At 51.0% G+C, this 22,070-nt stretch overlaps 2 protein-coding genes and 1 long non-coding RNA gene across 7 annotated transcripts; 1 reads left to right on the top strand and 2 right to left on the bottom strand.

The window, feature by feature from the left end:
• Positions 1-151: 151 nt before the first annotated feature.
• Positions 152-8,312, bottom strand: ZNF771 (zinc finger protein 771). 3 transcript variants are annotated; one of them, XM_019717256.2, is made up of 3 exons: positions 8,158-8,312; positions 7,359-7,508; positions 152-1,223 (listed from the first exon to the last, which is right to left on the bottom strand). In XM_019717256.2, exons 2-3 carry the CDS (start codon positions 7,497-7,499, stop codon positions 411-413), a joined length of 954 nt encoding a protein of 317 aa, XP_019572815.1. In that variant the 5' UTR covers positions 7,500-7,508; positions 8,158-8,312; the 3' UTR covers positions 152-410. The 3 variants fall into 3 exon arrangements, with proteins under 3 accessions (XP_019572815.1, XP_019572814.1, XP_019572816.1); XM_019717255.2 differs by lacking the exon at positions 8,158-8,312 and adding an exon at positions 7,866-8,108; XM_019717257.2 differs by lacking the exon at positions 8,158-8,312 and adding an exon at positions 7,789-7,810.
• LOC141569470 (uncharacterized) lies at positions 1,108-21,516 on the top strand. The gene is made up of 6 exons (XR_012493153.1): positions 1,108-1,244; positions 2,595-2,724; positions 3,788-3,918; positions 4,662-4,791; positions 13,153-13,277; positions 19,786-21,516. It is a non-coding gene; the product is annotated as an uncharacterized LOC141569470 (long non-coding RNA).
• ZNF48 (zinc finger protein 48) lies at positions 13,866-18,386 on the bottom strand. Of its 3 annotated transcripts, none has more exons than XM_074322815.1 (3): positions 17,779-18,386; positions 17,512-17,604; positions 13,866-16,407 (listed from the first exon to the last, which is right to left on the bottom strand). In XM_074322815.1, exons 2-3 carry the CDS (start codon positions 17,588-17,590, stop codon positions 14,606-14,608), a joined length of 1,881 nt encoding a protein of 626 aa, XP_074178916.1. In that variant the 5' UTR covers positions 17,591-17,604; positions 17,779-18,386; the 3' UTR covers positions 13,866-14,605. The 3 variants fall into 3 exon arrangements, with proteins under 3 accessions (XP_074178916.1, XP_074178915.1, XP_074178914.1); XM_074322814.1 differs by having other exon boundaries at positions 17,813-18,385; XM_074322813.1 differs by having other exon boundaries at positions 17,512-18,384.
• Positions 21,517-22,070: the final 554 nt, after the last annotated feature.

The raw sequence follows: 22,070 nt of genomic DNA, 5'->3' as shown, positions 1-22,070 counted from the left end.
ATGACTCCACACACACACAAACCCAGTTCCAGGAACCCTTTTGGGCTTAGAGCCCCACTCGGCTCCATGACAGTTCGCGTAAGTCACTTAAGCCTGGGGAAAACCCAACTTTCCTCCTCCCCACCCACCTCATTTACAGGCACGGGTGGGGTGAGGATATAATACTTTATTCACTAACACGAGCTGAGGGTTTGTAGTGAGGGGGAAGTGGGCAAGGTTTCCAGGGACCCCGGTAGGAGATTCGCCATGTCTCCCGGGTCCAGGGCAGCCAGGCCTGCCATCCCACCCTTTCCAGACCAGGGAGGCAGGGCGGGGAGGAGTCGTCCGGGTTAACGCAGCCCCTGGGGGGCGGGACCCTAGCGTGCATCTCCAGCAGGAGGCTGGCAGTCCGCAGCAACGAGATCGGCGGCTCAGCTACCCTCGCACTCTGGACAGCGCTCGGTGACAGTGGCGGCCGTGGCGCCAGGGGGTAGCTTGAAGTCCCGGCCGCAGCCAGCGCAAATGTAGAGACGGCGCCGCATGTGTGCGCGACGGTGGCGGATGAAGTGTGAGCTGAGCCGGAAGCGCCGGCCGCATTCGGCGCAAGGGTAGGGCCGCTCGCCCGTGTGCGTGCGCGCATGCTCCGCCAGGTTGGAGCGGTGGCCGAAGCGGCGGCCGCACACGGGGCAGCGGTGCGGCTTCTCGCCCGTGTGCACGCGCCGGTGCTTGGCCAGCGCCGAGCTCTGCGCGAAGCGCGTGCCGCAGTCGGCGCATGCGTACGGCCGCTCGCCCGTGTGCGTGCGTCGGTGGCGCGCTAGGCACGAACTGCCGCCGAAGGCGCGTCCGCAGTCCGGGCACGCGTACGGCTTCTCGCCCGTGTGCACGCGCAGGTGCTGTGCGTAGTTGGAGCTCTGCGCGAAGCGGCGGCCGCAGTGCGCGCATGCGTACGGCTTCTCGCCAGTGTGGCGCCGCCGGTGCTGCCGCAGGTTTGACGCGGCCGAAAAGCGCTTGTCACACTCGGGGCACTCGTAGGGCCGCTCGCCGGTGTGCGTGCGGCCGTGTTTGGTCAGCGCCGACTTCTGCGAGAAGCGCCGGCCGCACTCGGTGCACGCGAAGGGCCGCTCGCCCGTGTGCGTGCGCGCGTGCTTGGCCAGCGTGGAGCGGCGCGCAAAGGCGCGGCCGCAGTCTGGGCACGCGTGTGGGCGCGCCGGGTCGGCAGACGGCGCTGGCGCCTCGCTCGGGACCTGCGGGGAGAGGGGGGACAGGTCAGCCCTCACCCATAGGGCGGGGAGCCAGAGACCTGGGTCTCCGCAAGCTGCAGCCTCTCAGTTCCCCGTGTGTAAAACAGGAAAAGCAAGGGTGCCTGCCTCGTGAGATGCTGCATATCACAATGCCCAGTGTCATTCTAGCTATTCTTTATTCATTCCACAAATATTTAGTAAGGGCGTACAAGGTGCCAGACTCTGTTCTAGGCACTGGGGGATTCGGCGTTATTATTAAAAATCCATGCTTCCAGGAGAACGGATAAGGGGTGCTGGTATTGGGTGGCAATGCTGTAAACTTTCAGGTTAAACCTTACTGATGTAATATGAGCAAAGACCTAAAGGAGGTGCGAGAGCAGGCTGCGGAGGGAACAGCAAGAACTTGAGGCAGAAATTTGCCAGTTCGTTCAAGGAATAGCAAGGAAAAGGGCCGAGGGCAGAATGCATGAGGGGGAGAGTAATCAAAAGGGTGGCTCTGGAGGGGACCGCTTAGTTTAGGGCCTTGTAGTATGAAAAGGGACAGGGAGCGATTCGAAGAGATGTTAGACGGTTTTGAACAGGGACAGGACCAGATCAGACTCATTATTAAAAGGCTCCATCAGGTTGCTGGGGTTGAAGGAGGGGAGAGGGCAGAAGCAAGAGCCCAGGGAGGAGGTGTCATCTAGCAGGAGAAGACAGTGGCTCAGATCCAGGTGACAGGTGGAAAGTGAAAGGGGTGAGAAGTGGTCTGCTTCTGGATATATTCTGCCATTTGAGACAACAGATTTAATAAACAGATTAGATAGAAGGTATAAAGAAAGAGAGGCGTCAAAATTACTCTAAGGATTTTGAGTTTAGCAACTGCAAAGGTCGAGTTGCCATCTGCAATGGTGAGATTGGTGGGAGGAGGAAGTTTGGTAGGAAAGACCTGTCTCAGATCATACCTCCTATTCTCCTTGACACATCTGGAGCTCAGGAGAGAGGCCTAGGCTGGAGATGTTGGGAAGCCGTCAGCCTATAGGTGGTTTTTAAAGCCTTCAGACTGAGATTACCCAGGGCAGAGAACCTGGGGCAGCCAGGTGACGAGCAGCCAGTGAGGTAGGAGAGGATGGTATCTTAGAAGATAGGCAGGACCAAGTCCAGGCTCTTTGATAAACTTTTAAGATCAAGCACCTGTCATCTTTTAAGCTGTGAAGAAGAAGGCAAGGTAAAACCCAAATGCTATTCTGAGGCCTGAATTGAAAATGAGCCAGTTGCATGAGGTCTGGGCTTTTAGACATATAAAAATCAGATAAAAGAAAAATGCTTTGTCCGACACAGGGAAAGGGAAAACTCTATTAACATTGTATTAACGTGGTTTTGTATTAACTGTAGAATGAAGAGAACTATTGAGAGCACGCTGTTCCTTAGAAAAGAAAAGGCTCATCCCAGCAAAAATGATGCTGAGTATCGCCTGTGGGCCCAGCAATGAGATGCATTAATTCATGACCAAATGAAGGACCTGGTACGTATTAAGGACAAGACAGTGTTAGCTTCTCCCCATATTCGATCTCCACAAATTATTACATTCTTATTTTAGACATAAAGAGACAGGTTAAGTGACAGTAAGCAGGAAGGCCTTTACTTTCTTAAGTTGCAAGGAGGGCAGCTTCAAGACCTTGAGGATCCTTTGTAAAAAGGCAGTAGCTTTTTGGTAACCAACTCAGAAATTGGAACGCCAGGCAGTTTGGGAAATTAGCGACCAGACAAGGGAACTCTGGTTTAAACAGTATACACAATAACAGTGATACCAGCGTTATGGTGTAAAGCTTCAACAATGCTATTTTATGTACATTATTATGTTAAATCTTCCCATCATCCCCTTGAGTCAGGTGTTACCTTTGATAATTAAGAAAACTAAGGCTCAGGGAGATTATATTCATGTAAGCCAGTGGGAGTCAGGACCCCACTTAACCGGTAGGGTACACTGCTTCCCTGCTCTCACACCGCCAAGATGTGACAGAGGCTGGATTCCAAGTCCCTGGCACTTTCCGAGAGGGATTCAAGATTAAAATACAACTTGATAACTTTAAATCGAGAAATTCCCCATAGTATGTTTGGCACAGTCTGAATTCAAGGTCACACTTTCTAGTCTTGCCCTGATTTTGACATTTACTAGGTTTATTTCAACACATCAGCCATTGTGGAGAGAACTTCTATCAACATTTTTCTGGCCCTTTTTTCTTTGGTACTCTTCTTTAAGATGACTTTGACTGCCTTATGCTGGGCTCACTGACTTATAAAAAAGAAATTCTTCACACAAGTACTCTTGGTATCTCCAGCTCCAGGAGGAGGGGCCTTGGGTGCCCCAGGAAACATCTTGGTATCTAGCTCATATACCATAAGGAGGCATCTAGCTCATTAAGACTCTGAACAAGTCACTCCCTTGCCCGGCCTCGGTGCAACAAGGAAGGTAAGGTAGGTTAGGTGAGATAAAAATTCCCAACCGAGGTATTCTTATCACAGATGCAAGGGTTATGTAAGCACACTGTTCTCTCATGATAATCATTATGTATTTATTTTCACAGACATTAGAAAGACAGTGGGTCACAGGAAACCCACAATTTCATCATTATTATTGTTTGGATGAAGGCAGATTTATTTAACAAAACAATATGAATCTATCTGAAGAAAAGCATTAAATAAATGAGCACAGCAGGTGAGTGACATGACTGAACTTGGCAAATACCAGACCAGGTGGTCATTAAAAGCCCTTACACGACTTCAATTCTGCAGCTATCGGATTTCAAAATTAGAATAAATGGTATTTTTTGTACTATAAGATATGGGGACACAATGCAGAACAGTAATATGATAATCTAAGCACTTCAAGTTAGTGAATTTGTCTTCCTGCTTTAAGTTTTTTTGTTTGTTTTAACCAGGGCACATTTCCCAGTTTCCTCCTCACCTATTACTTTTCTAATTAATAATAATAACTACTGAGCACTCACTGTGCCAGGGGCCATGCTAAGTGTGTTCCATCCCCGTTTTAAATTCTCACAATACTCAGGGTTAGGGATCATTAGCTCCATTTTATAAATAAGAAAATAAGACTCAAAAGTAAGACCCTGAGGCCTGCCCGAGGCCTGGCAGCTAATAGGTGACAGAACCAGAGTCTGAACTGGATGGAAGTCTGTCACTGTCCAAAACACCTGCTGTCTTAGCCATGATGTAATTATATGTCACGACAAATGTGAGGTCACCTACACAGCTTGTCTCCCTCCCCTGGACTCTTTTCAGAATCCTCCTTTTTGGTATGAAGTATAAAATACGATCCCTGTCCTCTGGCTCCTTGCTACAGGAAGTGTGGTCCACAGACCAGTAGCACCACATTGCTGGGAACTTGTTAGAATCTCAAGTCCCACTCCAGACCTACTGAATCAAAATCTCCTTTTTAACAAGATCCCCAAGTGATCTGTATGCAAGTTAAAAATGAAGAAACTTGATCTAGAAGAGAGACTCCTGGAGAAAGCAGGTGGAAAAGGTGAAGAGGGCTTTACAGGCTGAAAAGACCACACAGGCGATCTGAGAGGTAAGAAAGGGTCAGGGCTGCTTGAAGCTGGGCCTGGGATGGTGCTGGGTGATTAGAGATGAAGCCAAGACATGAGGTCAGATGGGGAGACTTTATCCTGAGGGAAACAGAAAACCACTCAAAGGTTTCAACAGGGAGAGAGATGATTGAATGTGCATAGAGCCCTCTGAGAAAATCCTTCTATTCATTAAAGAAAAGTCGGATTTTGATAGGCAGTGAAAGAAGGCTTCGGCCCCTGACTGCAGCATAATTAAGGCCTGTTCTGGACAATGACTGGCCATGGCACTCGGTGATAGCTCAGAATCACAGAATGTCAGCACTGGAAGGAACTTTCGAGGTCACTATTTCATAGAAACTGAGATGCAGGGAGACCACACAGCAAGTTAATGAGCTATCTTGTGGACACAGCTGTTTAGGGGATGTATGTGTGTAACCCTCATTTCCACCCTCCTCCTCCAAATCCAGTCACCCAGAGATACTTAGACTGGCTTTCAAGAATCTTCTTTTCATTGTCTCATTTTACAGATGAGAAAACCACAGCAAAAGTGGTCAGTGGTGGCGTCAGGATTTGAGCCAATTCTCTCCACTGCTACATGACGGCATGTAGAGTCTAGCCCTATGTACCGTTCACAACTAGCACAGGCCACCCTCCTCCTTCCCATCCTTAGCTCCCATGAGTCCAATCAAGGTTCCCAAATATCCCCTTCTTTCATCCTCTCTCCACTGCTGCCACTACCTTAGAGCACGCTACCAGCTTTATGTGGCCTGATCTCCCCACAACAGCCAATGAATCTTCTAAATAGAAAACCCTCCTCTGATTGGAGACTTCTGATAACCTCACACACTGTGTCCAAATTCCTATGCTGGCTTTCAACACCTTTAACTCTCTGGCCCTTCTCCTCTGAGCATTTGCTTTTGCTGTTCCCTCCTCCTGGAATGCCCTTCCTCCTCCTCCTCTTGCCAAATCCCCACTAAGCCTTCTCTGGAAGCCTTCCCCGCTGCCTTCAGTTGTTTGCCCTCAATCCTCTGTCTATGCCTCCATGCTGTTTCCTGTTCACTCCCAGCCCCAGAATTCAGCCCACAAAGGCCTTTGATAAATATGAGTTGAAAAATCTCCAGGAAGATGGACTAGACCAACAGCCTGAACTTTCGGGAGAAAAATGAATAATAGCAGCAAATCTTTACATAGTGTTTATTACGTGACATACACAATTCTAACTCTTCACATGTATTAACTCATTTAATCCTCACAACCCCAACAAGTAGGTGCCGTTATGATTTCTCTTTTACAAATGTGGAAACTGAGGCACAAAGAGGTTAAGAAACTTGCCCAAGGTCACACAGCTGGTAAGGGACAGAGGTGGATGGAAGTCCACCCTAAGTTCTGCAGTCTGAGTTCTTAACTTACAGGCCAAAGGGGAGGCCAGGGGATCCACAGGGCCAGAAGAGGCAAACTAAGCTAGGAGGATGGGCCAAGAAGGCCTGAGGAAAACAGAACTAGTTACTTCGACTGGAAGAGGCCCCATCAGCCAGCCCCTTCCCCCTAGCGCCCATCACACCCACTAGGGGGCAGCAGAACTTCCTTTCCCTGGGAACCAGCCGGTCGGCTTGGACTGGCTGGAACAGGAAGAAATCAGCATGGCCCCAGAAACCTGGCAGAGCCAGCTGGACTCAGAGCTGCACTGGCTGGAGGTGAGAGTACTGTAGGGTCCTGGGAAGTGGAAATATACCTGGTGGCAGTTAGGGTCTCAAATGGGGAAATCTAACTCATTCTGATCTTAAAAAGTCTTTCTTTAAACATACATCAACCTCAGGATAAAACCCAGGTGCCCTACCTGGCCTGCCCACCACCTCCCTTTCATCCGTGCGACAGCAGGACTGAACCAGCTGCCCTCACTTCTCCCAGGGCTCCATTCACCCCCTCAGAGCTACCTGAAGGCCCATTGCTTCTGCCTGGAGTAGTCACTCACTTCCCCCGTCACTCTCACTGGTCTTAGGTAAGCCATCCCTTTACTGACTTTGAGACCTTGGGCCAGTCACCACACTGTCCAGTTTCCTGGGCCTCAGTTTCCTCACCTGTAAAATGGAACAAATACTACCTACCTTATAGAATTGAGGTGCTTAAAACAGTGTCTGGAGAATAGTAAATGCTACCAAGAGTCAGTCAGCTATTAGTGTTGCTGGTGCCTAACCTGACCCCCCACCCCCACCCCCTCTAAATCTACATTAAGTTCCCATCTGGGCTTCCACCTCCCACCCATCACGTAGGATTGTAGCTGTGTGGTTACTGGGCAGTCTAACCTTGCTAGACTTCAAGTTTCATGGGGAACCAAGGGAACCAAGGCTGGCATTTACTCTCCAACACCCAGCACAGAGCCTGGCACAGTAGGCGTGACATCTGTTTGATGGCAGCATGGACAATGGGGCAGAAGGATGAGTGGCCAACCCTCAGACTCCAGATCAGAAATTGAGGGGAAAGTTGGGACAGGATCCCTGGCTTCTGTCTGAAGGACGCTGGACCTGGACCAGGTTAGGGGCATGGGGGTCCCCGGGGAGGAGACACGTACCTCCTTGTTGTCCACGGGAATCTTGAGTTTCACCACCTCATACTTCTCCTCACCCTCATCCTCCTCACTCTTCACCAGCAGCACCATCTCCTCTTGCATCTCCTCCTCCTCCTCCTCCTCTGTCTGCTGTTCGCCTGGCATCTTGACGTCCTGGGGCGGGCAGCTGGGTCAGAAGCTCAGGACCCGCCCCCCACCATGGCCCTGGTCCAGGCAAGGCGGTGCAGCCGTGGCTTCTCTCGCCCTGCCCTGGTCTCTAGGTCTGGCCCTCTCTCCTCCACCCCAGCTCCGCCCTAGGCCCCAGCACTGCCCTGGGACCAGGTCTGAAGACACTCGTTCACCCCACTCATCCCGTCATTCAAGGCCCTGAAGTGTTCGAATCTCCAGTCCCAGCGAGTGGCCACCCTCCCAGCGCTGAGTCACTCCCGGGCACCTGGATCGGTGGCCCAGAGCTCTAGGGCACGGGCTGGAGGCGGGATCGGGGCGGAGACCCTGGGGGTGCGCACTCACCAGCCGCAGGTTCCGCGCTGGCGCAGCCCCAGGACAGGGCGCCCGGCTGTTGGGCACTCTTCGAGGCCGCGGCTCAGGGGAGGGGCGGGGCCTCGGGGACAGCTGTTCGTTGGTCAGAATGCCTAACCCCGCCCCCTGGGGGAGGGATCCAGGGGACCCAGGCGTCCGGCCCAAACTGCCCCAGTAGGGTGGCGAACCCAGAGCCAGCGCCTTCCGCTGTACTCCAACTCCCAGGATCCCAGGCCGCCCCATCCCGACTTTCAAGGTCCTCGTAGTCGGGCTGTAAACCTACCTTCAAGGCTCGCTCGCCTCTTGTGGCCGGCTCAGAGGTCTCCGCGGAGGCCAAGCGCAGCTGCTCCGCCCCAAATAGGCCACGTGCGCTCCTGCCCAGGCTTGGGCCTCTCGCTGGCGCCCCGCCTGGAGGGCGGACCCTGCTGCCTGCTCACCTCTTCCCTCCCTTCCCTCTTTTTCCTCCTCTCCCGTCTTTTTTCCTTTCCTGGCGTCACCTTTCTGGTCTCTCGGCCTCTGGGATATCTTGCTTCTTGAATACATCTCAAATCAACAGCCCTTCAGGCTGCCGCTGGCTTGTATTGTGTGGTGTGCCTGCTATGCGCCTGTGTTATGCTAAGCGTTTTCCACACCAGATATCTCTTAAATTTGTTGGGGTAACATTGGTTAATAACATTACATAAATTTCAATGGTACAACTTTTATAACATCTGTATACTTCATTGTGTGCTCACAAGCCAAAGTCTAGTCTCCTTCCATTACCGTATATTTGACCCTCTTTATCCTCTTCTCTCCCCACCCTCCATCCCTCTGGTAACCACCAATCTGTTGTATCTATCAGTATTTTGCTTTTTTGATCTGCACAAAGGTGGGTCCATTTTACAGATAAGTTAACACGTTGCGTACGGATCACGAGAATCTTCACGAGGGATTTAAACCCCGCCGTACGCAACGTGTTAAGTGAAGTTCAGGGAGGTAAACTGATTTACCTAAATCACAGTAAGGGTTGTCATAGCATCCCTGACAACCCAATCACATAGGTGGAAAAATTGGGGGGCTGTAATGCAGGGTCCCCGGTCCCACTCTTGGAGGGTGGACACAGAATACGGTGAGGCCAAAAAGGAACAACAACAGGGCCTTAGATAGGGGACTCATACCATTATATTCTTAATGGCAGCTGGTCGAGACACAAAAGCAAACATCCGCCAGTACCCCAACAGGGGGTCTTCCTGCACCCCAGTCTCACTGCCAGCAGGGTGAGACACAGGAAGAAGGATCCACATGATCCGTAATCCGCCATCCACGCTTGTTAACCCCACTTGCTAGCCGCAATTTGCCATCCGCTTCTCAGCCAACCAACCCCTTAATGTAGCCACAATAGTTATATTAGTGGTTAATGGCTAACTGGTCACAGCTGATGGCCAGCTACTACCCAAGCCAGCACCTTTCCACGTGAGGCCAAGAGCCTGGAAACTGCTCTCCTGGCTCTGTCCCCACAGGGGCCCACGGACCAAATCCAGTCCACAGAAGTATCTTGTTTGGCCCTCAGAGTGTTTTCACATTTAAAAATTAGCTTCAAAAAACAAGAAAAGAGATCTTTTACAAATTTTAATTTCCAGCATTTAAAAATTGGGATGTTTCCCACTTCTCTTGAAAAAGATATCTAATTCTCCCATTTTACGAATGGGGCAACTAAGAATCAGAAATGAAGAAAGAGAAATAACATTCCGTAAGTGCTTACAATCCCTATGCTATCTCTTTACAACAGTTTTGTGGGGATCAGTAATATCTCCCTTTGACAAATGAGGGAACTAAAGCTTACTGAGCTTAAGTAATTTGCTCAAAGTCGCACAGCTGGTAAGTAGCAAATTCCAAAGCTCAGGCTCTGTATATTGTACCAATTATCTCTTAGACATGAGGTTCCATGAGGAAATTGGTAGCAGAGCCAGGACTCATGCCTCAGTCTGCAGAATCTAGGGCATAATTAAGATGTTGGGATTACATCTGGTCAAACTTTTGCTCCACCACAGAGCTGGGAAAAGGGTAAATGCCCGGATACTCACACTCAAGATTCCCCCAGAGCCACTTTGATTGCATTTGTTCTCTCATCATTGAGCGCTATTATGTGCCTGGCACCATTCTAGGTATTAGAGATGCAGTAGTTAACAAAACACAAAAGTCTTGACTATTATAGCCCTTCTGAGGGTGTGAAAAACATACACAAGTAAGTAAACAAGATAATTTCAGATAACGATAGGTGCAAGAAGGAAAAAGGGCAGGACGGTGTAACAGGGAGTGGTGTGGTTCGGGGGCTTCTTTAATGTGTGCAGGGAGGTTTCTCTGAGAAAATAGTATTTGAGACTCCTTGAACGATGAGAAAGTGTTAGCCATTTGAAACTCTGGAGGAAGAGTGTTCTAGACAAAACTAAAGGCCGTAAGGTAAGAAGAACAAGCTTGGCATGTTTGAGGAACAGAAAGAAGGCTGGTGTGTCTGGAGCCACGTGGGGGAAACGTAGTGTGGGAGTTGGAGGAGATGTAGGCAGGGAGCGGACGATGGCTGGAAGGCAAGGCCTGCTCGCCCTGATGCAGACATTCGGGGAAGAGACTCAGCTGGGAGCAGTGAAAGACCCTCCGGGAAGGGTCTTCTGCGGTGAGAGGATGTTGCAACAGATGCTTGCAAAAGGATAAGGAGTCCATTTGCCCTACAAACATGTACAAGTGTCTACCTGGAATCGGAGCTTGTTCCTCCTGCTCTTGAGAATCTCATAGTCTTATTAAGTTGGTGCAAAAGTAATTGTGGTTTAAAAGATTAAAAATAATTGCAAAAACCGCAATTACTTTTGCACTAATCTCATAGTAAAGGAGTGTAATTAAAAAAAATACATAGGGCGGTGTTGTGCGGGGAGGCCTGCGAGGTCTCTGGTCCCCCTCCCCACACAAGAACGCAGGACATGGTGAGGCCAAAAAGGAACACCCACGGAGCCATAGGTAGGGGAGTCATACCACTATATTCTCTCTGGCGGCACTATACTCTCACTGGAGGCTGGATCCACACTGTCTGCAAACCGCCATCCACACTTGCCAGCCCAGCCGCCATCTTCTTGCTAGCCCCCATTCTTCTCTTCTCTCTCTTTCCTCTCTCTCCTAGCGTAGCCACGGCAGTTATATTAGTGGCCAATGGCTCACTGGTTACAGCTGACGGCCAACTAGCCACAGCTGATGGCCATGCAATCACAGTTGATGGCCATTTACTACCTGAGCCAGCACCTGTCTATGTGAGGCTGAGAGCCTGGAAACTACTTTCTGGGGCTCTGCCCCCACACCGCCTCTCTGCAATTCCACGCTTGCTAGCTCCGCCACCATCCTCTTGCTAGCCCCCATTTTCTTCTTGCAATCTCTGATTGCCAGCCACAGCAGTTATATTAGTGGCCAATGGCTCACTGGTTACAGCTGATGGCCAACTAGTCACAGCTAATGGCCATCCAATCACAGTTGATGGCCATTTACTACCTGAGCCAACACCTTTCTATGTGAGGCCGAGAGCCTGGAAACTGCTTTTTGGGGTTCTGTCCCCACAGGCGGCCGGATGGCTCAGTTGGTTAGAGCATGAGCTCTCAACAACAAGGTTGCCAGTTCAATTCCCACACAGGGTGGTGGTCTGCATCCTCTGCAACTAAAGATTGAAAACAGTGACTGGATTTGGAGCTGAGCTGTGCCCTCCTGAACTAGATTGAAGGACAACGACTTGGAGCTGATGGGCCCTGGAGAAACACACTGCTCCCCAATATTCCCCAATTAAAAATTAAAATATATATCTATACATACACACACACACACACACACACACATATAAATTTTATATGTACGTGAAAAGGAAACAATAGGTGTTCTGGCAGGAGAATAGTGGGGTAAGTGAATAACTCCCTTGAAGAGAGTGGATACTGGGTGCCAGCCTCACTGAGGAGATAAATGTGAGTGGGTGTTTACCAGATTGACAAAGAGGCAGCAGCTGGTAGGACTGTATATTCTTGTAAAGAATACATCATGCTCAAATATATGGTGATGGAAGGAGAACTGACTCTGGGTGGTGAACACACAATGGGATTTATAGATGATGTAATACAGAATTGTATACCTGAAATCTATGTAGCTTTACTAATAATTGTCACCCCAATAAACTTTAATTTAAAAATAAATAAATAAAAGTATAATTGGAAAAAGAAAAAAAAGAATGCATCATCCTCCAAAGACACCGTCCACCAAAGTATTTCGGGAGGCCTATGTGTACCAGGCCCCTTTTAGGACCAGGAGGTAGAAAGTTGAGTTTAGAAAAGTCTTTTTCTTACTCATTACTCTGTATTTCACTATTTGCCTTCAGCCCCACAAGAATTTCAGTTCTTGAATCCCCAAGGACTTAGCACATTTTCTTTACTCTGCCCAGAACACTCCACTTCCTATCCCCTCCCTCACCTCCTTTCTTAGCGTATTCCAAGTCACTGTTTGCCACTTCTTTGGAGAGGCCTTTGGATTGTGTAGGATTCTCTCCTGCATGTATGCTTCCTGCATAGTCCTTACCAGATTTGAAATTATTTGTTCAGCATCTATCTTCTGGGTAGAAACTTAAGTCAGAGACTTTGTCTTATTCATCCTTCTATCCCCAGTACCCAGCACACAGTAAGTAATGCTGTTGAGTGACTAACTGTCCTCAAGAAGCTCTTGGTGTGTTTAGAAGAAGGGATTCTAACCCAAGCTGGAGGTTCGGGTAACCCCGAAACCACACAATTGGAAGACCTTGAATGCCAACTAAGGAGTTCCGTTTTACACAGACATGTGGCGATACAGCAGGGTTTTTTAGGTTTTTGTTTTTTGTTTTTTTAAGGAGGGCGCAGCTCACAGTGGCCCATGCGGGGATGGAACAGGCAACCTCGGTGTTACTAGCATCCTGCTCTAACCAACTGAGCTAACCTAACCCGCCACCCCCACAGCAGGGTTTTTAATTGGGGAGTGACATGGTCAGATGTATCCTTACAAAGTTCACTACAGGCCGGCTATGAGGCCAACCTGGTAAGGAGACCAGAGAAACCAGCAGGGAGGATCTTCCAGAAGCCCCCAAAGGTCTCCATTCAGGCCTAGGGGTATGTGTGCACTTGAGGACCAAAGCCTCCAAGAACCCCAGACCCGAACGTACAACTCCCGGTTTTGAGTGTGTTTGACAACTTGGCAGCGGGTGGGAGGACCGGAAGGAACCGCACTGTGACAAGCTTTCATTGGTTTCTAGGCAAGTCCGACCCATGGTTAAGATCTCGCGAGAGCTTGTATCATCCAGGAACCATTCCCGCATGCAGGTGAGCTGAGACGCCCAACCAGCGCAGTTGCAAAGCAGTCTTATACTTCATATCTTAGGTGGGTGAGCCTCCCTGCTCTTTTTTTTTGTCCTTGGCCAGTCAGCCCTCCTGGGAAAAAGCTAGATGCGAGTCCTGCTGCTAATACCGCGTGGGTCACTGGAAAATACGGTTGCCTTTTCCAGGGCATAGGTATCCCCTTTGCCCTCTGTTTGGACAGTGCAGTCAAATGACCTGTTTCTCGACAAGGAAACAGGGAGGGGGGTTTCTGAGTAGGCAGAGTATCATTGTCGGGACCTCTGTGCCTATACCAGAGCCACACTTCTCCCCTACCCGTCGCCATAGCAACAGCACTCACTGAACACTTTCACCCCGTGGCGTCCCTCCATTTCCCTTTTTAGGGTCGCGCTGGATGATGTGAGGTAGGTGGTACCTGTGGGCATCAAGAACTCAGGTCTGGGGAATCAGTCAACAGAGCTGGTGGCTGATTAGCCAGATGTCAGAGCTAGAAAGCCAGACTATGCCGACCTCTTGATTTGACCGGCTCAGAGGGCAAGGGACCCACATGACACACGGACTGGGGACTTTGCCCCTTGTGACCCTTCAACAACTTTTCACCCCTCACCATACACACACACAAGTCCAAACCTCAGACAAGAAGCAGTTTATTAGCAAGGAGACACATGGAGATGTGGCTGTCTGGCCTTGGAGCTTCTTCCCCGCCTCTCCTCACTTGTCCTGTCCTCCCGGTCACCTTGGTGTCCAGAGCAGGAGTGCTCCTTCTGCTCACTGGTCTATTCTGCCAGTGTCCAGGTGTCAGGGTGGGTTGGGGTTCTCCAGGGCCAGGTAGGTCTGGGCTCTGTCTGAGCCCCTTTCCTGGCTAAGCCCATGTCAGTGGCCTGGGGCTGGGTACTGCCTGCCACATAGCAATCCTCTCAGGATGACCAAGTTGCCCCTGCCTAATTGTCACCCTGAACTCCACTCCAGCAGTCTGTTTGTCGCAGCTCATAAGGACAGACAAACTGTAGTTCAGGGTGCTGGTCTCCCAGGCGCGAGGTTGGGAAGGTCCATCTTTATAGGTTAAGAGGCAGCAGGAATTTTAGGTTCAAGAGTCCTCAGGCTAGCTCCAGTTTATTAATTCAAAAAGTGTTTACTGAGTGCCTACTGTGTACGAGGCAGTGTTCTAGAAGCTGAGGGTACAGACCACACTGGTAGGGTCCTAAGCCCAGCTGGGACGGTTTCCTGAGCTTCAAGGTCAGTCTCCAGTCTCTATCTAGTCACTCTGTTCTTCCGTTTCTTCCCCTCCTCCCTCCCACCACCTCCCAGGCCCTTTCTTCTCTGCTCAAGCAACCCTTTAGTCTCCTGGGCCTCCACCCTCCCTGGCCTCCATCATTCCAGCCCTGTTGGTGGCTCCTCCTTGAGGGGCCTTGCCCGACCATCCCCTGTCCCAAAGGGCCTGAGGACCAGGTGCCCACGCTGGTGCTTGATGCGGGCAGAACTGTCCCCAAAGCCCTTGCCACATTCTGCACACTTGTATGGCTTCTCCCCAGTGTGGGTGCGTCTGTGTTTGACCAGATCTGAACTCCGGGGGAACTCCTTCCCACAGAAGCCACACACGTGGGGCTGGCTGGGTCCAGAGGGCTGGGCCCGGACTCGGGGTCGAGGGGCCATGGATGCTGGGCCAGGGGGGTTATGTGGCCTCAGGAGAGTGGAGGGCGGTGGTGGCCGAGCCCGTTCCCCACGGTGGGTGCGGAGGTGCTTAACTCGGGCGGAGCTGTCAGCGAAGCCCTTGCCACATTCAGGGCACAGGTAGGGCTTCTCCCCTGTGTGCACACGATGGTGTTTCACCAGGTCCGAGCTTCGGCGGAAGCCCTTGCCACACTCAGGACACTTGTGGGGCTTGTCACCTGCTAGCGGTGGGGGAGGCTCCCCAGCCTGGGGGCCCCCAGGCTCGGGCTCCAAGCCAGGCAGGCCAAAAGGCCCATCGCCTGAGTGCGAAGGGCTTCGAGGTGTCAATGGGGGGCTGGTGCCAAGAGGAGGTGGGGGTGGGCTTGAGCTGGGGGGTGGGCTGGGGATCAGGGGGGCCAAAGGGTAGCCTGGGAAGCTGAAGTCCTGGGCTTCCATGTGAGTGAGGCGGTGCCGGAGAAGGGTGGAGCTGAGGCTGAAGGTGCGGTCACATTCCGGGCAGGCATGCGGCCTCTCCCCACTGTGGGTGCGCAGGTGCTTCACCCTGGCAGAGCTGTCAGCGAAGCCCTTGCCACACTCAGGGCACAGGTAGGGCTTCTCTCCCGTGTGCACACGCAGGTGCTTCACTAGGTCTGAGCCCCGGGCAAATTCCTTTCCACACACATCACAGCCAAAAGGTTTGGGCCCCAGGTGACTGCGCTGGTGGCTCAGAAGACTACAGCTGAGCACAAATCTTTTGCCACAATCGGTGCAGATATATGGTTTGTCCCGAGCCTTGGGTCCCTGTGTGGCTGCCGGGGCTGCTCGGGATGGCTGCCGCCGGGGTACCACGGGCCGGGGGGCCTGCTCCCCCCGGTGTGTCCGCTGGTGCTTTATGCGGGCAGAACTGTCGCCAAAGCCCTTGCCACAGATGCCACACTTATAGGGCTTCTCACCCGTGTGTGTCCGCTGGTGTTTCACCAGGTCAGAACTCTGCCGGAAGCTCTTGCCACATTCACCGCATATAGTGGGGCGCTCACCAGCAGGGATCCTGGACCGAGGAATCTTTGGGGGGCCCTGGGCCGGTGGTCGAGCTCTGTAGGGCTTTTCACCACTATGAGTTCGCTGGTGTTTGATACGGGCAGAACTATCCCCAAAGCCCTTGCCGCAGACCCCACACTTGTAGGGTTTCTCCCCCGTGTGGGTCCGCTGGTGTTTCACCAGATCTGACATCTGCCGAAAGCTCTTGCCACACTCGCCACACACAGCAGACCGATCACTAGCCTGGCCCCAGCGTGGTTCTCCCAGGAGCCGGGGGCCTCTGTCCTGCGCCTGCGGCTTTCCTGGGCCCTCTCTCTGGACCCATAAGTCATCCCAGGTCTGGATGCCTTCAGGTTTGAGCGAGGCATTTCCGACTTCGTGACCCGAGGTCAGACCTTCCTCTTCCTTGAACCCCAAGTCATCCTCCTGTGGGGTGTGTTCAAACTCATCCGTCTGAGACATCTCCACGTTCTCACTCCCTAGACCTGGGGAAAGAAAAGGGAGTTGTAGACCTGCCCTTTGGCTCAGCCCCTACCTTCCATTGCCACCTTGTCAATCAGTGGTCACAAGGATTTCTTTCACTCTCTCCTCTGAACTTCCGAAGCACTTATTATCGCCTGTGCCTCTCATTTATAAGAGTAACTTCCTTTTCCCATGCCCTTCATGTGTGCCAATCACTGAACTAAGCATCACTGAAGCCTTGCAAACAATCTTATGAGGTAATAGTGTTCCTATCCCCATGTGGAGACTCAGAGAATTTAAGTCACTTGCTCAAAGTTATAAAGGTAGTCAGGAGCAAAGCCAGGTTTCTAACTCAGGTCTGTCTGTCTGGTGCTCAAGTCTGGGTGAACCACTACATTCCACTGTCTCTATTTGAAAACCCTGGTATTTGCCATTTCTATGATATCTTTTTATAATAGCCCATTCTGTAATTTATTCAGTTAACTGGTGTTTACCTGAGAGGCCCCAGATACACAACTGGACCTCAAGATGCGTAGGGTTGGAAGGAGAGAGAAGGGAAAGTGCAAATAATTATACTTATGGGCTCAAAATAACTGTGCTGGAGAGAGAGAATAGGAGATAGGCCAGGCTTTCATAGCGAGAAAAGAGTAAACCATGGAGAGGAATGGAGGCTAAAACTGGAAAGGGATGTTGGGACTAGGATCTGGATGGAACACCCGCTAAGGCCTTAATTAGCAGGCAGAAGGGAGCTAGGAAAGGTTTTAGAGAAGGGGGACCGGATTAGATCCGGGCTGAGATCAGTGTGGCTGCAGAGGGCATCATTGGAGAGAAAAGGGCTGAGGGGAGGCTGTTGCAATTGCGGGATGAGACATGAAGTAGGGCAGAGGCAGTTAGGATGGTGATGACTGTTGGGGAGGGGAAGACAGGCCTAGAGATGATACCCCTCCCGGCCTTGCGCACAGTAGGTGCACATAAACACTGCCTCCCTCCGTCCCTCGGTTTTTGCTCCCCTCCCCCTCTCTCCCTGGAAGCACCGTTCAAGTTCGATTTTTCTGTGCCTTGGCCAGGTCTGGGGTCCCCCACCCGGCCATTACCTGCTCACGGCGGCGCATCGCCGCTGCACTCACCTGTGCGGGCGCCTCGCAGCTGCTCCCTTTCCTCCCGGCCACGGAGATCTGGGCCCCAGGGCTCCACTGCGCGCTCCATCGCCGGCAAGCGCCCTGAGCAAGGGGACAGACACAATTCCACGGTCACACAGCCATGTGCGGCCCGCGGCGCCCGGCCGTGGCCCTCTGCCGGCCGGAGCGGGCACCGTGCAGCTTCGGGGTCCGAGGTGCGGGGCGCGGCTCCGGTGACCCACGCGCGCCCGCCCGCTCCGCCGGCGGCCCCTGCACCTGCTGCTCCTTCCGGCACGCAGCCGCCCCTCACCTCCCGGCCACCTCCGTGCCCGCCAGCCGGGTGCTCTCCCGAGCTCCTCCGCAGGGCTCGGGTGCCCGAGCCGCCGACGGCTCTGGGATGCAGGATCCGCGTCCAACGGGGCGGGGGGCTCGGCCCCAGGCGTCCCGGGGGCGGCCGCCGTGGGCGGGGACTGGAAGCGGAAGAGCGGGGCCGCACCGAGCCGCTCTAGGACCTTGGAGGAGCCGCGCGCCTGCGGGGGCCTCCCGGTCTTCCCGAGCTCATGCCGGCGGGCGACCGCGAGCTGCGGAGAGGGCTACTCTAAGCCGAGGACGGTGGCCCGAACTCGGTGGTATTAACCGTGTGCCTCCTGGGCTGCAGCTGGGTGTTGAGAGCCGGAGACTCTTTCTAATTGTCGCTGGGTTGGGCTACCCGCGCCCACCTGCGGGATCGGCAGACAGCGCCAACCACCCGGGCCTGGAGAGACAAAGAGATCCAAAGGCTGACCCAGGGAAAGGGGTGGGGGAAAGACCCAGTCAGACAAAGGGCGGCGGAGGGCGGCGGAGACCCCAGCCGGGGCGGGGCGGGGCGCCGAGGCGCAGGAAACAAAGCCAGGCCGGTCCGAGAGGCCGAAGGCTGGGGTGGGGGAGGGGGGCCGGGCCCGCCTAGTGTGGGGGAGACCAAGGCAGGAGCAGAGACAGAGGCGAATGCCTCTAGGGACGTGCCTGGGGAGAGGCGGGCCGCTGGAATCAGACCTGGGCCCCGGAACCGAGACCCTGAGCCAGAGACTCACAAAGTCGTAACCTAACAGCCCTGAGTCAGAGAAGCCGCAAAGGCAGAAAGAGAGAGAGCCAGCAGCAGACCAAAATACCGGGGCAAAAGATTGACCGCCAGAGACAAAGAGATGTAGACAGGTAAGAGAGAAAGTCATTGAAGCAGAGTCGGGAGGCGCTGTAAGAAAAGGCCCGGAGCCTGGAGAGGAAAAGGCCCAGAGGCGGAGGAACAGACAATGAAACAGGCAGACAAAAAGAGACAAGCAGGTCAACAGCCCGACAAAGGCCAAGCCCTGGGAGAGGCTGGACCATTAAACCCTGTTTCCCAGCTTAGTGGGGCCCTGGCTGGGGCTGTGTTCCAGCAGACCCCCGGCCTGATACCCACGGTTCGCAGGATCTATACCTTGGGCAAGTTTGCAATTAGGGAGGAGGAAAGAAAGCCTGGAAGTGTCTGCAGCCCATCTAGTGATGGGGAGGGATAACGGAGGTTTCTTAATTCACCTTGAGTAGCATCCGAGTGCTAAGCTAAGAGTTTGGGATGAAGAGATGAAACACAAGATTTGTCCTTGGGGTGCTACCAGTTTAAAGGGGCAAGACCACAAATCATGAACAATAAAAAACTTAAGGTATGAGAGGTACCTGCACCTGTAGTGGGAGATGAGTCTGCCTGGTGTGCATGGGTGTTAGACACTGACCAAAATGGATCACAACTCAGCACATAAGTTAGGGACCACCAGCCAATATCTGGACACTGCCTAGGCGGTGGAAATACAAAGAAACTCATCACAGAGCTCTCAACCCAGTAGAAGATAGAAATGGTGCAGATGATGTGACAGATCCTATACCATCCCGATGAACAAGCTCTGATGGGACCATAGTACAAAGAGGTACCTTCTGTAGAGTTTAGCAGCTGTGGACGTGTCTTTGAGGTCATTTGTGTACAGAGTTTACTGTAGTTTGACCTTGGGGAAGTTGCTTCTGTTTCCTAAACTATAAATTGGGAATGGTGATAATTTGAATGGTGGAGGATTGATACTGTGTACACTTTGCAAAAAATATCAGCTATTACTCTTTAGGCTGGAGTAATGAAGGAAGGTGTGGCGTTTTTGACCTGACACTTCAAGGACAGCTAAGATTTCAAAGTCCAGAGCCTGGCTGAAATGAAGAATTCTAGATAGAGGGAACGAAATGAACAGTGGCCCACACACTAATTGAAAACCTGCTTTGTTCTAGAAGCTTGAGATCCAAAGCTGATTAAGACTTATCCTCAAAGAGGAAAATAGAGAATAGTCCTGTTTAAATGCTGCGTGAATTTACATAGTAGGAAAGCAGCGGGAACTAAGGATAGTACGGTAAGTTGACTCATTTATGCCACAAACATTTCCTGGGGGTCCTACATGTTCCAGGCACCTGTGCTAGGAAACAGGTAAGGGGGGAACCAAATGGCAAAGAGCCATCCTCTCTTGGAGGAACCTTCCCCCCCAAAACTGGCCAGACTACACGCTTACAGAGCTAACTTTGACTTTGAGACAACAAAGCCTGGAATTAAAAGATCTGAACTTGAACTCAGGTCTAAAGATACAGAAGCCCTTCCAGGAATGCTTGGTGAGGCCACAGGGAGCTATGAAGACAAGGCAAGATGAAGAACTAATCCAGCTGATAATGAAATGGGAAAACTGCTGTCCACCATACACTGACCCCCGGTAAGGTGGGGACCTTCTTTTCTCCAAACAAGCCCCATCCTTTATCACATGAATGACTAGGTATGATTTGTTGGAGTTAATAAACTTGTAAATGAAATATTGCATCGTTATTAATTCATGTCATGTCTACACTTAACACAAAGACCAGCTAATAGTCTTTTGTGCAGAGCAATCTATTAATGTGCACAAATGCTTTACATACATGACTTCCTTTGACTCAATAATTCCCCTTATAGAAATTAGGCCTAAGGAAATGGCTGGACAAGTGTACAGTGATGGCACCCAAAACACGTTCATCCCAGCTCAGCACTGTTTATCACAGTGAAGAATGGGAGTCAACCTAAATACTAAGCATCTATAAAAATAATGTAGATGTGTATTAGAGATGTATAGAACGTGGTAACAAAAGTAGGTTTCCAAACAAAGGTATAATATGATTCTAGTTTTGCAACTATATATTTATTAATATGTATAGGCATAGGAGAAAAATCTAGACATAAAAATCAAAATGGTGTTATATCGTGGTAGTGATGTAAATTTTTCCAATCCACTTGTATTTTCTAATTTTTCTATGAGAATATGTGTTGGTTATACAATAAATAAACATGTTATTTTCTTAAAGGCTTTGAATAACTCAGGAAAAAGCTGATTGGAATCTGAACTCAGCAGGGGCAAGAGGGTGGAGGGTATAGAGAGAAGGGGACCGATTTTTCTAATTGATAGGAAGGACTTGGAAACCAACTGGATATATCTTGTGGAAAGCGAGGGAGGGAGGAATTCAGAGTTTTGACTAAGCCAGAGTGGGAAGGGGTATTATTCCTTCCCTGGGCTTCTCAGAGGACTCTTTATCCCCGCACACGTTTGTAGCACCAATGCTGTCACACTTACTTGTGCCTGTCTCTTGTCTCCCCAGAGGACTACAACTCTGACTGATTCACTTAATCTTCCGCAACTAATCCACAGGAGCAGTCACTAGATTTCACACCCCTCAGGTCATGTAATAGCATGAGCCCATCTCATCTACCAGGCGCTGTACTGAGAGCTGTATGTGTATTAGGCCATATCATCCTCATCATGCCTCTATGAGATAGAATTGTATATGGTGCCATTTAACAGATAAAGAAACTAAGTCCCAGAGAGGTTAAAGTAAGATGCCCAAGGTCACACAGCTAGTAAGATGACACAGCTCTTAATCACTGTATGTCTCTGTCATCATATGAAACTTGAACAACTGTGAACTCAGTGTGGCAGGAGCTTCCAATCCCATTTGATAGATGAGGAAAATTAAGGCCCAGAGAGGTGATTTTTCCCAAGGTTACATAAAAGGAATGGTACTAGAAATTAGGTTGAAGTAAGGGTGAGATACGGATGGCAACATGGATGGATCTTAAAAAATATTGCTGAATGAAAACGTTAACAAATATATATATTCATACATATAAAACTATTTGTATAAACATGTACTGTATACTACACATTTCTCAAAATGTATACAAACCAAAAAATTACACATTTGAGCGTGGAGGGGTGAGGAGTGAGCTAAGAGGCTGTATTAGTCTGCTCAGGCTGCCATAACAAAATACCACAGATGAGGAATCTTAAACAACAGACATGTATTTTCTCATACTGCTGGAGACGGGAAGTCCAAGATTGAGGTACCAATAGGGTAGGTTTATGGTGAGACCTCTGTCCTTGGGTGGCAGACAGCTGTCTTCTGTGCCTGAGCAGAGAGAGATCGCTGGTGTCTCTTCTTATGACCCCAGACCTATCAGATCAGGGGCCCACCCTTATGACCTCATTTCACATTAATTACCT

The sequence above is a fragment of the Rhinolophus sinicus genome, linkage group LG18, assembly GCF_036562045.2.
Source record: "Rhinolophus sinicus isolate RSC01 linkage group LG18, ASM3656204v1, whole genome shotgun sequence".
Lineage (NCBI taxonomy): Eukaryota > Metazoa > Chordata > Mammalia > Chiroptera > Rhinolophidae > Rhinolophus > Rhinolophus sinicus.
This window is presented reverse-complemented; position numbering and strand designations above follow the sequence as displayed.

What these genes read in the sequence shown, in the direction of transcription:
- ZNF771 (XM_019717256.2), bottom strand. Translation starts at nt 7,499, where the DNA reads ATGCCAGGCGAACAGCAGACAGAGGAGGAGGAGGAGGAGGAGATGCAA. An exon ending in TTCCCGTGGACAACAAGGAG is followed by an intron (nt 1,224 to 7,358) that starts GTACGTGTCTCC and finishes CTCTCCCCGCAG; the next exon opens with GTCCCGAGCGAGGCGCCAGC.
- ZNF48 (XM_074322815.1), bottom strand. Translation starts at nt 17,590, where the DNA reads ATGGAGCGCGCAGTGGAGCCCTGGGGCCCAGATCTCCGTGGCCGGGAG. An exon ending in GCTGCGAGGCGCCCGCACAG is followed by an intron (nt 16,408 to 17,511) that starts GTGAGTGCAGCG and finishes TTCTTTCCCCAG; the next exon opens with GTCTAGGGAGTGAGAACGTG.